The sequence below is a fragment of the Brachionichthys hirsutus genome, chromosome 4 (assembly GCF_040956055.1).
Source record: "Brachionichthys hirsutus isolate HB-005 chromosome 4, CSIRO-AGI_Bhir_v1, whole genome shotgun sequence".
In the NCBI taxonomy this organism is placed as follows: Eukaryota; Metazoa; Chordata; class Actinopteri; order Lophiiformes; family Brachionichthyidae; genus Brachionichthys; species Brachionichthys hirsutus.
Genome location: NC_090900.1, coordinates 11,796,850 through 11,812,902, shown reverse-complemented (window position 1 = coordinate 11,812,902; position 16,053 = coordinate 11,796,850). Strand labels below are relative to the sequence as shown.

The following is a 16,053-nucleotide window of genomic DNA, read 5'->3' as shown; positions in this document are numbered from 1 at the left end:
TTAGATCAAATGGCATAATTATTCTAACCGTGGAGAAGAAATCCACTTTACCATGACAGTAGGAAAATAAACCAATGTGAGGAAGAACAGAGAAGAGAAAGTAATTTAAATTACTAAATAAATTACCACCAGATGAAACATTTCTGGAATGCTGCAACTTTTAGACTCTGGCCAGATGGAGGCCCTCAATGAGGCTCCATTAGGACTTCACAAGGATGGTATTCTTTTCAGATGCTTTTGTAATCAGGCCAACAGTTGCAGACTGTTTAATAAATCCATCACAATAAATTCAATGTTGATGGTGAGTTGCAAACAGGTTTTTCCAATCTTCAATTTCCCTTGGATAATTTTCCAATTTCTCTGACTTGTCCAAATGTTGATGCAAAAATAAGCAAAAAGACTGGGAAGATCCATCCTCAGCTAGAGCTACTGCTTTACTTGAACAATCAATATAACTGCTGAAACACCTTACCAGTGAATCTCATGCAATGAGTTTTGCTGCTTCATATTGTTTGCAGATTATTCCATTTTGTATCTCTTCCCTCTTCCCTCTGTACTGTCTGCACCATACTTTCTATGAGAAGTAGTCATTTTGCTCTAGGGAGATAGATGGGTTTTACTTCTTAAAGAGAAGTAGATGCAGGAGAGAGAGTTGGGATAAGGGAGATTAAATAAAATAAAAAAGTGAGTGGATTGGGAGATGAAGAGTGGGGGGAGTATTTCATTTTCATAATTGTATCCTCTTTTAACTTTAGAAATATATCATATGAAGCATTGAGCATATGAAGAATTGCTTTGAAGTTATGGTGGAAATCATCTATGGGGCATGAGATGATGTAGAGAAAAATGTACCAGCGGAGCATCTGTGCTGCACCATATGGACCGCATTGACCGCATTGCCCTTGGCCAAGGCTTTAAATGGCAGAGGGAGCTAGCTGGATGGAGTCTTGAAGAAAAATCTTTCCAGTAGGCACGGGCACCAAATCTGCATATTTTGTCTTAAAATCATTTCAGTGGTATTTTGCTTTCTCTGAAAAACTAAACAGCAGAGAGCAGGTCTGGAATCGGGAATGGGGAGCAATTCATACATTAGACAAAAAGGAGGTTGATGGATTTCCTCTGGACAATGCAACTTCATGTTTGGTTCAATCTCTTGGTTTATGTTGGTCTTGTTAGATATTTGAGTTATGCATGCACGCTCACAATACACAGGTTGCACATGATTATCATGAACAAAGAATTAAATCATCCACTCCCGGTTCTTCCCCTGTTCTTCCACGCTCTACGGCATTTTCCCTGCATAAAGTTTATTTTTGGTGGTAATGTTCCGGCGAAAATGGGAAAAAATGTTTTAGTGTGTGTTAAACACTTTGAACGAGACTGCTTTATGGAGCGGGAGATAGACAGCGATAGACATCGCGCAGCATCCGCGATACTGTCGCCGCTGTGCCGATCCGTCGGGGTGAAGAGGGAGCTGAGCCGAAAGGTTTGAAGATGGATGGATGGATGATTCAAAGCATTTTTATTCCGTCCTGAGATTATTGGCGTCATCCGTCTCCTGCATGAGTCGAAGAAGAAGAGCAGGGTGGATAACGTTTATTTTTTGTGGTAATGTGGCAAAAACGGCTTACCATGGTAGCGTGCATGCGTGCTTGCTCGCTTCGAACGTACTCTTGCATCCGGGTTTAGAGCGTTTCTGGCAGAGCAGTTTGACACAGAAATGTCGGACTCTGTCCTGCAGCATCTGCTTGCTATTTTGACCAAAGTCTGGCACAGATATTTTATATAAATGCCTGAGAACTGCGTTAACTTGTGGAGAAAGTGTATAATATGTCTCCTTTTATAGTACATCGATAATGGGACAACTTTTAGTTAACTATTTGCACCACTGTGCAAATATTAAAGGAAATTAATGAATTATCATGAGTGCACTTGACTATTGTTCATGGTCAAGTTGTTTCTTCCTAATTTGCCAGTTCAGATCAACGTTAGCGTTGATATGTTTTTTGAATGCGAACCCAGCTCTCTGTTTGAGACCAAGACCAAGTGTGACAGCCAGCGCTGCTCCAGACCAACAGATACGGACTATTAAAGGCCTTCCTCAGAACCCTGCTACTCATCACGTAGAGGCAAAACAGAATGAGTGGACGTCCTACCGGAGTGAACCCAGTCTGTCATTTCACCTGATGTGTTTTCCTTTATCCGCTTTTACCTCACAAAAGAAATTGTCTCTGCGATGAGTGTCATACGTTGACATTTCACTTTCATTAGCTGGAGATATAAAACACGATATTAGTGTTTTTGCTGTCTGGAAGAAAATTCATTTTGCAAGATCTTGACATGGCAAACAGACATGGTGCAGGAGTTGGATCCAGCAGTCGCGCTGTGTATTGAATAAATGCTGATTCAGCAACTGCATCTTCACTGAAAGCCCGTGTTAAGAACTATCCAATCATCCTTTGTGTCTGCTGCCATGATTTAGTTGAAAGTGTGAAATCAATTTAGTGTGTTTTCACATTATACGCTGATTTCCTATCTACATTAAAAGTACATCCACAACTTTCACTCATCATTAGCATTTCAACCACATTTATTCATGCCAACATTGTTGCAGTATTAATACTTTAAATCTCCACAGGACAGAATGGAAATATGCAGTTGTTTAATATTTGCCCTGTAGCAGACTTTGCCCTCGCTCTCTTTATTGCTTTTTGCAGCTGTGCACTGAACCTTCGGCATACTTCAATCAAAATATCTCAACCTTTCTCTTTTTTTTTTTTAATCCAAAGGGCTGAACCTATTCTGACCCGGATGAAGGAGGATCACACCCGCATCATCTTACCTGCCATAGACAACATCAAGTACAACACTTTTGAGGTGCAGCAGTATGCCAACGCCGCCCACGGCTACAACTGGGGGCTGTGGTGCATGTACATCATTCCTCCACAGGAATGGTTGGACAAGGGCGATGAGACGGCCCCTATCAGGTGAGGGCCTTGGATCACCAACAGCTTCCATTATAGATGAGGAGGTTTGATGAATTATGGATAGGAAATGACTTATTCATGTGTGCAACCAACAAACTCTCTGGTCTCATATACGCTGCTCAAACACACAAATAAAGTCATCCGGCGCAAAGCTCTCAAATTACCTTGATGAATATCTCCATTTTAACGCAGGATCACAAGGCCAGCGGTGTCATTCATGTAATTGTGCGTTGCATTAGAGCAGGACATTTCATTATACCACCGCTGATTGCAGGAGAGAAGACGCCTGGATCATGTTTCTGCATAATCTTTTGAATTTGATTATTTGAGACCCAGGTCAAATCACACTGGGATCGATCGAGCAAGAAGAAGCACAAGAGAATTGTGTTACATGGAAACGGTCTACTTTTATTTTGGCCAGACTCCATGAAGTTAAATTAAATGCTTTATGTCTGGAAGTTCTCTATGACTGCAACAAATTTGAGTCAGACAAGTCACTGGAGATGTGACTGGACCATCGTCATCATAATCATGTGATCCACAAGTTGTTAGCATGTTGTCATGAAGAACTGAGATCTGAATTCCACCTTCAAGTTATTATTATAGTTTACATTCATATTACACAATAATAAAATCACTTAAAATGGATTTTATAGAGCATGAAAGTATTGTTGAGTCCTGATCCTTATTGATATTTCGGGAGATATATTCAGGTCACTCAGGTTATAAAAGTTTCTGGCTCAACCTTGAGCCATCTTCATCTTCAACCGCTTAACCGGGGTCGGGTCGGGGAGAACCAAAGAGCTAATATTATGCTAGCAGGATTCAAAGTTATTAACATTATGTCATGGAACTGATGGAGGGAACCCAAAAGCACAACAGGGAAATGGAATCTAAATCCATGATTCCAATCCAAACCAGGTAATCGGTCCAAACAGACATACAAATCCAAAAAGGGGCTGGCAAAGAGACAGCATCCAGAAGTCAGGCCGAATCAGCCCACAATGATAACAAACGGGAAACAGGAATGCTGGAAAGTAAGATTAACATGAACAATCTGCCAGGGAACAGGTGACTAAATAATGTGAGGGTTGATTATGGGATGAACAATCGTGTGATTGTGTAGAGAGGGAGCTGGAAAGACAGGATATGTCAGTATGAAAACACTGAAGACTATAGGAAAGGGGATTTAAGATTAAATTAGCTAATTACTAAATTAATTCTTATCCATAGATAATTAATTACTAAATCCTAATTAAGACATTAAAATCAGGAGTTGACACATTCTGCTTTTTGTCAGTGTGTAGTCAGAAGTATGATCAAGCCAGTACTACAACCCATGAAACAGAGTAATGTGTGTATTTAACAGGTTCTGGGAGTACATTTAATGATATTCAACAAAGTGCATATTTTGGTCAGTTAGCAACTGTTTACCAGTTCTCTGATATTCAACCTTTTTATCGAGCTTCATGAGGGCTTTTAAAGATATTTCTACTTCGCTGCAGTCACAGCACAGTAACGTTACAAATTAGTACTCATTTGAAATAAGTGCTGAGTCAAAAACATACAGGTGTGAAAAAAAGGACCTCATAAGCATAGTGATGAATACGGATTATTAGAATTACGGTAATCTTTATATCATCCAATGTCCTTATTCAAACTTTTCAGACTTTCATCCACTCGCAAACTTTTAGGATTTCTTCCAGCTCTTCCAGCAGTAAAAAACCCTCATCAATATCTGTCAGTTTATGCATAACAGACAAATACATAATACATTACATGACAAATGTAAAAATAAAAAATAAATCGAAAAATGTTAAGGAGAGGAAAAACAAACTGGATTCATCCCCTTTAGCCAATTCGAATTTAATGTGTATTCCCAACACTTACACCAAGTTTCATGAATTCTGTCTTGTAGTTGTTGTTTTCTTTTTTTTAGTTTTTTTTACCGTCATTTTGTGAAATCTTCTTGCTAACAGGCAGATATGCAAACCTACAAAACCAAGTTTGCTTCGCTTCTTGGCACGCGTGAATATGAGACTTCTGCAGGCTCTATTGTCTGTCATGTTAAGCAGGAATCATTCCGTTTCGGACCGCAACCCGACTGGAGGAATTTAAACAGGTCGATGCTAAATGTTGAGGTGATTCTTACCGAAATCTCTGCAAAGCTGAGGGTAGCGCCACATTCAGAGGGTGATTAAGTGTAGTGTCATCGACCAATCCTCTTTGACATTGTGAGATAGTTTTCACATTGTAATGTAATTCATTATTATAAATATAGTCATTATTGTGACATTAAAGGAAGAGGAATAATTCCAAGAGTCATTCATAACTATGAGTGAAATCAATAAAGGGATGAATTTCAATCAGCATGAGACAAGATGAAGGACAAGCATGCATAGACAGCTGAGGAAAACAATCTAAAAAGAAACTACAAATGTAGAGATGCGTCGCATGAGACTCTCCACCAGAAAAAAAAAGTCTGATTATGATTTCAAAAACCTGCATGAGGATTGCGTCGAGAGTATTTTAACGTGAACTTTGCTAGTGTCTTATTGGTATCTGTTTTCATTTGATACTTGGCCCAGCAAAGCAAAGCATCTTCTGCTGCATTTAAACCAATGTGAAATGACACATCCTGGATCTTTACCTGCAGCAGGATGTCATTTGTAGCCTCAAACCCTGACAAGCTAATCAGCGATTTTAACACTCGGCTCAGACTGGGCAAAGCAATTTCATTTTGACGACTTTGTCTCATACAAACAAACAAATGATGACACTTTGGACCCGGTGTCTCATCAGTGTCCCATAGAAACCCGAAATTACTGACATCAAGTGCCGGACTTTCAGATTGGCGAACACTCTCAGACTCCGCCGAGCCACTCTTCACTATTGACACTTTGCTGCTAATGGACAGATTGCTTCGAGGCCCAAGTCGAGGCGCGATCGCTGCGTGGATTTCTATTGGAAAATCCATCTGGCATTTGTCTCGAGGCTCGAGCCTTGCAGACATTCAGGGCTCAATCACAAACCTGCTTCTGGCTGCTGGGATGTAATCCACACAGCAAACAAGATGCAGCGACAAAGAATACACTTTCAGAAAAGATCTGCGCTGACAATTGACTAGGCAAAATGTGAAGGGAGTGGGAATGACCAGCAAGTGTTTTAACGTGGAGACAGACATCTGAAAATGCAACCGTCGCACCAACAGATGCACTTTAATTATTACGTGAGGGGTACTTTAACCAAATACTTCACTCCAAATATCTCACTGAAGAAGATACTTGATGAGATGTGTGAATGCTTTTGAGCATGATTATAGCAAAGAGATGAATGCGCTTTCCACTGATTAAAGACATTTAGATATACCTCAGATAATGACACCCTGGACTTTACTCTCATTTAACAAGTGATGCACAAAATAAGAACACAGCCTAATGTTTTAATGCAAAAAAAAAAAAAAAAGATTTTCCCTCAATATCATATGCATGACAGCCCTGACATAATAAATACGAGATCACATAAAAGCCATTTGCCAGTTTCAAAAATCAGCTACCAGCTATTTAAAATTAAAGTTTCAATGTTGCCAAATTCCCTCCATGTATCAGATGCGAATCCTGCAGGCCGTCCATCTGCATAGTAAAAACAACCAAGCCTCACGTCATTGAATGAGGAATTCGTATTTCCAGCATCAACCTGTGATGAAGCGACTTCACATTTCCGTGCTTAGATGATTCACATCTTTCTCGCAAGCCGTTATGTGATCAACCTGCAGAGACATCAGATCTATGCTGCCTTACATGCTGGGGAGACTGTGCTTACTGCAAAAACATTACAAACAAGGCTGCAGGGAAGTGTGTTGCATTTCATACAGAAGAAGAAGAAACACATCACACACACACGCAACACAGTTTCCTGAAAGCCTTTTGTCGCTTGAGAAACCTCTTTTATGGCTGATTTCTTTGTTTGATTGTTGAAGGTTGCTGCATCGCTGTGATTCAGGGCTGTAAGTGGTTCTTGAAATGTTGAAGACCTCAGCGTGCCTATTGTCTGAATTTTTGGAGAAACACCTGCGTTTAATTATGCTTTTCATTGACGTGATCCGGTTGTAGTAGAGGAGTTACTTATTCAAAAGAGAAAGGCTGAAGATGTTCGCTGCCTTTGTGAAATTGTTTTCTTTTTTTTAATCCTAAAAAATGAAGACACAGCAACTTTCAGAAATTCGGAGGAGAATGTGCAACGAGAGGTGCACAAAGATTTCACTGCGCAGGTAGAGAAGGTAGGTCAAGACAACAGAAAGGACGGGGTGAGCGGCGCCGAGTGTGCGCAGCGTCTGTCTGTTTATCCGTATGCTGAGAGCAAATGATGCGTCTTCAAAAAGCCTCTCTGTAACTACCATAGAATTCTAACATGGGTTATATGAAGCTGCAGCATGCATGAGTCATTTTACAATCAAGGTGTGGAACAAAGGTGTTTCAAATCTTCGGCATTGCTAACTTTGTAAAATAATATTATAATTATTATTTTTTTAGACAAAAATGTAAATGAATTTCAAATCAAACCAGTCTCCCCTCATATTTGATACTCTCCCATTTTTAATTTCTCACATGAATCACACAGTGATGCGCATATGAAGCAGGTGAAGCAGGTGAAGAGGTGTTGTTTTTAATATAAACTATACTACAGCTTGCATGTGTGTGGGTAATCTGTTATTTCTAGCAATGTGAAGGGAGGGTGAGGTAAGTATTTCTACAGTACATTTCGACGACAATAGAATCTGAAGTATTTTACATCGAATATAATCAAATTAATGCAGCATATAAAAGCAATTTTAAAAAATGAGTATTTAACAGAAGTTGGCATTGCATGTTTTTTTTATAACTTTGTGGATGTTGAAACAATATACTGCTCATTGGACACTTTAAGATGATGAATCTGTCAGGTCTCTGCCAAGGACAAACACTAACTAATGCAGACAAGCACAATGTTTTTGCTCAAAAGCATTTTATTTAATATTTGTGTTGCTTTTATGACAAGTAACGTTCACAGCAGCAAAATGGATGGAAACGTTTCTAGGAGAACGAATGGTCAGCTTGGTTTTGCATCCTTCAGAGATTTATCGTAAATATTTCAACATAACGTTCCAAGGTGGCCCACGCAGAGTTTCAATCTAAAAAGACCTTTCGTTTTCGCCTCACACACCGTAAGGCAGAGTGCTCTCCTTTAAATCACAGACGCAGTGAATCATAATGCACCTCCTTCAGTCAAGTGCTTTCTCCTACCATTTCTCTCAACTAAAGTGACACACACACACACACCATCCTCTGTGTTTGTGTCGTTATAAATGGTGAGGTTATCCTGGGATCCATTCTGGAGAGAAGAATAAAGCCACTCATTGGTGACCAAAGAGAAGAGAAAGCCCAGTCCTCTTTATGGATATAATGTTTTTTCAGGGCCTTTGTCCCAGAGCACTTAAGAGCTGACAGATAATAGTATTGAAAGCAGCCCTGGGGGGGGGGGGGGGGGGGCAATGAACACTTTTTGGTGGTTATCATCACTGGAATAGCGGTAATTAAAAAATATGTATTTAAATAAAATATGTAAAAATATATATTTATTTCTAACTTCAATAAATGCTAACAACAATAAGTCTGTGTTCATGGCATATTTATGTAACAGTAAAGCACTAAGTGACCATGTGTGGGTTCTCTCTCTCTCTCACTCTCACTCGTCCCCCAGCAAACAAAACCCTCCCTGCTACATCGGTCAGTTTGTTTTTATCCGGACGTGTACTTGGCAACGTATTCAAAAATAACAACTTAATTATATAATGAATAACATGTCATTGTTTCTGCTTCCAAAAGCAAAGTCTGAAGTTTGACAAATTGCTGCTTTAAAGCCACCACTGTCACATAAACGTTTTAAAGAAGGCAAAGCTAAACTGGGATCATTTGCCTTTATTATGCCTCCGGACATTTCCATGTCAGGAAGAGACAGCGGAATAGTCGGAACACTCTGACGTTGATGAGACAGAGCAGCTTGCTCAAAAGCAATGGAAATTTATAAGAGTCACTTTTTGTATTTTGCTCATTTGTGTTACTTACAATAGCATACAACTGTCGCCTATATCGTCTTGCAATGAAGCAAGGCTGAAACTGCATATGTCTGCATTTAGCAACGATTGATCCATCTGATTGGTGCAGGAGACTGATGTGTAACGCTGCAGCTAATGCTCCACTTTTAACACGCTGGATATAAGCTAACCCCTGAGTTCCTTTCTGCCTTGATGGCACTGGATAGTTCGACATTCTCTGTGGGTAACTTCACTCATTGGATGCCATTTCTCTCTTCTCACCCAGAACTCCGGCTATGATTGGCTGCTCCTTTGTGGTTGATCGGGAATACTTTGGTGAGCTAGGTCTCCTGGATCCCGGCATGGAGGTGTATGGAGGCGAGAACATTGAACTTGGCATGCGGGTAAGGACTGCACACTGTTTTCTATGCTACAGATGAAATTGTAAAAACAAACTTGAAATCTTTTTCAGTTGAAATCTTTTTTAAGCCGCATTTCAAGTGACTGCATTAAGCAGAAGATGAAGTTGCTCTGAGAATTGATGGAGGAAAAGTTTGCTTTTAACTGGGGTCATTTCTTTACTAGTTCTAATAAAGGTCAAAGAATAAGCCGGGAGCCCCTCCAGGAGTGAGGGGCTTATGTAGATGTACCGTCCTGGTTAGAGTGATTTGTGAAATCTATATTCTGACTTTGGAGCAGCTTATGATGAATTTTTCTTGCCTTTCCCATTTTAAGAGATGCAGCTTAGAAACCCAGGGGCATCAACAGAAGACATGATTAAACTTTACAAAGTTTCTTAGATGAGAGTGGAGGAGGAAAAAATACAAATAAAAAATCTCCTTAATGCAAATCTCCAGCACAACCAAAGGCTCCAAAGCCTGTATACGGAACATGTAAATCTCTTTTGCTGCTGCTTTAAGTTGAATTTAACGCTTCGTGTGAGCGCAGGGCTTGCTGAAGAATTGATTGTCGTTTAAATTCAGAAAATGGTTCTCTCCAGCTGAGTGGAACCATTCTGAAACTAAACACACTCCCTCAGCTTATTGGAATGAGATATGGTTGGAGGATCCCACTCTTTCATTTAAAGTCATGCCCACGTCTGTTTTTAAATTCTCAAGATGGCTTCAACGACACATCTGAAGTGTCGGCTGCCTTTTGAAAAAAAATCACTTGAGCAGAGGCTGAAGAATGGATCTCGGCATAAAGATTATCCCCAGTGATGCGTTCGTGACAGACAATGCACATGCAGCTGTTGCTGACCACTCCAGAGACACGTAACCCTTATTCCACTTAGAGCAGCTCTCAGGAGTGCTTCTGTTCCATCAGTGATAATGTCACCATCATGTAGCTTCCTGTGCCTTCACAGAGGAAAAAATATATAGTTTTACTCTGAGATGCAGATTCTGGAACTCTGATTGAAAAGGCTTCCAGGGATCTTCTTTGTCAGCTTTCTGATTACACAGGGCAATTTGCCACGTGAGGAAGAGGATGAATTAAAAAATAAAAGAACAGCGGATTAATTATAGATGTTGAGAATTTACATTTTTGGCCTTGTAATTGACAAAAAAAAACGGGAAAGAAAATGGATGATCAACCCGCAGAGACAAAGAAGACGAGTAAAATATTCTCTTATCATGCCACGTTGAAGGGTAGATGCCCCACCTGCAGCCACGCCACTAATACATGAATATGAGGTTATATGGTCGCAGCATGATCCACACTCTCGTTTTTGTTTTGTTTTGTCTCCCAGCAACACAGAAATGTGAAACTTCCAGCTTTAAATAATTGTAAATGGTATGTCTGATTCAGAACATCCTGCTCGCCACCCAGGCTCCATTTGCAAACAAAGATGAACGGTCAGAAACAGAAATGATGAATTCTGCCAGGAGTGTCAGTATGCATTTATCTTGTCTCCCAATCCTCCTGAAACATGAGGCTTTGCTGATATAGCGTCTCAGGAGATCAGGATGCCGCCTTTCATTTCTATCTTCCTGTGGGTACAAGAATTACACGTTGGCAACTCTGTCAGCAAATATAATAGTACATCAGATCTATCAAGGCTGAGCCCTGGAGCTTGTACTCCTTGCTCGTTCCACTCAAAGCTGATGTGGAGCGAAAACTTATATGGAGTTACTTCAAAAGGGAAGGAAGGCGTGTTAGATTTTTTAATCTAATATGAGTTTCACATGTTTGTTGGTGGTTGTTTTGCTTTGCTTGTCAGATACTGTAGGCAGAAAATAGTGCATGGATGCCATAAAACCTGATGGAAGAATGAGGCATGAGAAAGGACCGTGGGGGAAACGTGGATGCAGACATATTTTTCCCTTTCTTTAACTTCAACTATAATAAATTATATAAGAAAAAGACGAGAAACTATGTTGAGCAGTTGATACAGGAAAGCCAAGGAGATGTGTGTGGTTGGTTTGCGTTGGTGGAGGGAGGCTGGAAGATCGACTCAGTGCCTCAGGGTTTTCAGTGGAAGTCAAATAATTCTGCTAATTGCTATTTTTACTTCATTTGTTGTGATAACTGTGTTCTTTCCCCTTGTGAATCATGTTTTTTATGATTAACTCATTTATTTCTTTAATTTTGATAAGAAGAGACATTTTAAAATAAACAAACACGATGGAAAACAAAAGCAAAATAGGACAAATGAGATGTCAGAATTATTTCCTGCGATAACTTCTATTTCAATCACTACAGCTTGTGTGCGTGTAGTCGTGCATGAATAATTTGTCTTAAATATTTAGTTTGTATTGTGCAGGGACTTGGTGATTTCAACTTCAGCCAGCACAAACAAACAGTATAGTTTGTCAGAAATACTCTAGAAAAAACCACAATCAAAATGCTGAGTCGTTCCTCTTCCACTAAATCCCAACTTTCTATCACGTGTTATAATTTGGTGGGTTTTTTATACAGCATGATATGCCATCCTCATTTTTCCGTCACAAAACCATCCCAGCTGCTGAATGAAATCGTCTCATTTTTATAACACTGCAATCAATCCGGCTCTGTCTCTTTTATGAATTCTGTTAGTCTGTGGCTAATTTGCAACAGAAAACATGTTTATAATGGGAATGTAATACCAAGCAATTACAGGAGCAAATTATAGTTATTATCATATGTGGCAAATTGCAATAAAAAAAGGTTATTTAGTCTTTATTTAACACGTAACTAAAAGTTTCATTCACAATTTTTGGGGAACAGGTAATTTTAAAGAATATGCTTCACCAACCTTAACCAAGGTGTTCTGGTTTCCTTACCCATAGCACAGATCCAGATGTGATCCACCAAAACTAGCTCCCTGCAACCTGGAGCGCCACATAAATGCAGTGCTTCATGAGGTCAAGCAATTGTTGAATATAATCAGGTGGAAGGTAGATTTCCTTAAGTACAAATTTGCTTTGAATTAGTTGTATATAAACTTAATTTGAAGACCGAAGGCTTCATTAGTCATTCCCTTCCGAGTCCGACGTCGAGTGAGATTGGGTGGCCTGCTTGTCTCGGTGACATTTATTAAGGTCTGCAGTAACTCCTTTCCAGAGGTAATGAAGCAGAAAATTAATATTAGTATTTTTTTCCGTTTTTGAAGTCATCTCTCAAAAAGCACCTGGGCCGGGCCTGGAGGCATCTGGGCGTAATCTCCATGGTGCGGAGAATGAAACCAATTAAAGTCTAGCAGTTGCTGGGCGGCGAGACACGAGAGGAACGTAATTACACTGCGCTTGATCACAAGTGGCGTCACTACAGCGTGACGACAGGATACAATTCAACAAGTCAATCTGTGCATGGATTTGGGTATAGATTCTTTGGTTTTATTAATTACATATTTAGCTTTAAATAAATGTTGTACATTTTGTTTTAAAAGTTTATTTTTTTTAATTTTTTTATTAATAACACTTGTTCCTATAACCAATGGGGAACTATCGTTTATATATAGTTTGACTGAAGCTGTTCACCATCAGCTGCTGCACTGACAATCCTGCAGTCCTGGACGAAACAGAACTGGTTCATCAAACCACTGCAGCCTTTTGTGATTTTCTTCGACTCTCCTGTGGCTATGATTATTATTCCCAGCTTCCTTCCTGCTCCCTTCAGTTTATTCCACAACCTGAATAGAGCTGGAGATGAAACAGTTTCTCTCAAACTTTGTAGGAACACAGCATGTATTCTTGGTTACATATTGCAGATTTAACTGTTAACAGCTTTTACCTTTATTTGTACTGTAATACATGCTACTGTGTGACTGTACTTGTACTCTAACATTCTATCTAATAAATATATTCATTCATTCATTCACCTTAAGGATGGAATAGCTGTTTAATAGGATTCATCGGTATCCGGTCAATAGCACATCTTAGCATATGCTGCATCTCATACTATCTCCTCTCATATCACAGTCAATCTCTGGGTTTTTTTTCCAGATGGGCGCTTTGCTTCATAAAAAAATAAAAATAATAATTGATTAAAAACCCAGTGAACTGGAAATGAGCCAGCAAGCACTATTTCCGATGGGGCAATAACAGGTGCAGCTTCAAAGCTGCTTGTGGATGTCGTCAGATGTTTCTTTTTGCTTTATTCTGGGAACACATGTCCCTCTGATACAAATATGAAACCTGGACATTTCAACGCAGCTTTATAACCTCAGGAGCCATCTGGATATGTTGTTGCAAATGGATTCAAAGCGACGTGACGTGACACATATGCATTGCTTTGTTAAAAACATGATGACAGAACAAAATATAAACTCTTTATTCTTGTGATAGAACTACAGGTATGCCTGAGCGCACACTGCAATGTATAAACTCTCAAAAATACAAGAAGGCACCGGGGATTTTATTTTTTGCTTCTATGGTCACCTTTAAATTGGTGACTAAGTGCTTCAATATCTTCTCCTTTCAAGCAAATCAAACAGAAACAGCTTCAGATGTAGTAATACACTGTGCATATGCAGGACAGATTTTACTGGCCAATAATTAAAATACTGCATCTTCTTATATGTTCATCAATCAGTGAGATAAAAATAAATTTAAACTACCATTGAGGTTAATCTCTTCCTAATCTCAGGTTTTCTGTCACAAAAACAATAAAAAAAAAAGATATAAAGACTGAGATATAAAATAAAGAAAAAATAAAATATTTTTTGTTTGGTTTTTTACAGTCTGGTGAAATGATCTGCATTTGATCCACGGGCATAAAAAGTATCTGGTGGAAGTGTGTAGTAAGTAAGTAAGTGTGTGTTGGGAAGAATGACATCAATGCACTGAACATGCATGAACAGTCAGTTTATGACACACATTATCAGCACAGTTGTCCGAATCTACATCGTTCTCATCTTGGCCGTCTGACGGCCACCGTCCTCTGCTGGGAACGACAGTCACCTTGAGAAGGCCAGCAATGTCGTTATGAGACAGCGTTAAGGCCCCGGCCATCTGTGGACACCAGCCATTCTGGCACCTTCAAAAGCATCAGTGTGCCCACGCTCATCGAGCGGAAAATGGCAGCACCATATGTCAACCCATTTGCACAAACTGAGTCACTCCAAAGATGAGAACAAATCTGATATTAGACTGCAACATGCAGTCGAGCAATGCAGATGATTTATGGAAAAATATGAGCACGTTTAAAAATGTTGCAGGAGCCTATAGACTAAACATCTGGCAACTATAGTTGCAGCAGTTTCCGTTCATGCTTTTAACACTTAGTGTTTTACTCCCGTGGTAAATGTATTATATTTTTCCATCAACCCATAATAAAAACCCTTATGTTTGGCGTGCTCCAGAGCAGAGGTTTGTACTCAGTCCTCCTTTTTTTCACGGTCTGTGACCCAGTTCTTCCTTCCATATCCCTTCTCTGGTACCGTACATGATCAATTCATTGTCTCACAACACCTTAGGGGTACTGCAAGAGAGGAAACTTTTCCCTCATAGAACACAGCCTGCGTAGAGGCAAGGCTGGCATTGGAAATCGATTGGGCTTTTGTCTTTTTCAATGCCTGCAACATTTAGTGGCTAAATCAATCCGTTAAGGCTTAATAGACTTAGGTTTACTCATTCGATGGTTCATTACTGTACACTTCTGTCTCGGTGGCGGGGGGCACGTGAGGAAGTACGCAGTTGTAACAGCTCTGCAGATTTGCATCAGGAATTGTTTGAGGGATTTGTTGTCGACACGCTTTGTGTGCAATGCACTGTAGGGTTTGTAGTCCATCAACGAAAGCTCATTTCTTTGCATTCATATGTTATGCATCATGCCCAGGCGTGCCGAGGCTTACATTGTCTTGTTGCTTCAAGTCCATGCTCATCTGTACTTTACACCTCCACAGATTACGTGTTTGGAAAGCACCATTTATACTTACCCTGTAAGAATGACATACAGCGCACTCCTTGGCTCGCGCCCGGAAATACGGCACGGCTTTCTGAGCATCAGTGTACCACAGAGAGTTCCTCTTTTGGTGTTTGGGGGCGATGTGAAAAGTAATTAGACCTTGTCTACTTCCCTATTATCCGTGCGAATCATGAACTTCATTAAAAACCTCTTCTGTGAGTAACTTCAGGCACCCCATGATCATTTGGGCACATTTTTTACAAGTTAAATAAGATCATTTTGGATGATTTGTGAATGTCGCATCTGTACATGCTGCTCGGGCGTCAAAAGGTCTCTCTGTGCCCAATGGCATCACCAGGATAGACAGTTTCACTTAACAAGCGCAGCTCATCCCACTATTATCTGAGTCATAGTTAATCTGTTCACATAATCATCCCGCCGATGTCAGAGGCTCAAGATGGAAACTTGAGGTGAACTGACAAGGCAAGTTTATTAGAAGTGCAGCAGCTTGCACAGCTTTGACTGGGCCAGGCTGCCGGCTTATCAAAACTAAAAGCCAGCGACGTGATGGAAGGGCACAGTTAAAAGGCTTCTGCCTATCTCTTCATCAGCATCCTCCATTATATGGATGTTTACGGAGTGGAGGCAGGAAAAGAAAGCATGGAA

General features: G+C 39.9%; 1 protein-coding gene across 1 annotated transcript in view; it reads left to right on the top strand.

The window, feature by feature from the left end:
• The window catches only part of galnt9 (polypeptide N-acetylgalactosaminyltransferase 9), a 69,824-nt gene that overhangs the window by 37,585 nt on the left and 16,186 nt on the right, over positions 1 to 16,053 (top strand). The window contains exons 5-6 of the mRNA XM_068761015.1: positions 2,790 to 2,987; positions 9,347 to 9,464. Coding sequence (XP_068617116.1) covers positions 2,790 to 2,987; positions 9,347 to 9,464 — 316 coding nt within the window. The remainder of the gene's footprint in view (positions 1 to 2,789; positions 2,988 to 9,346; positions 9,465 to 16,053) is intronic.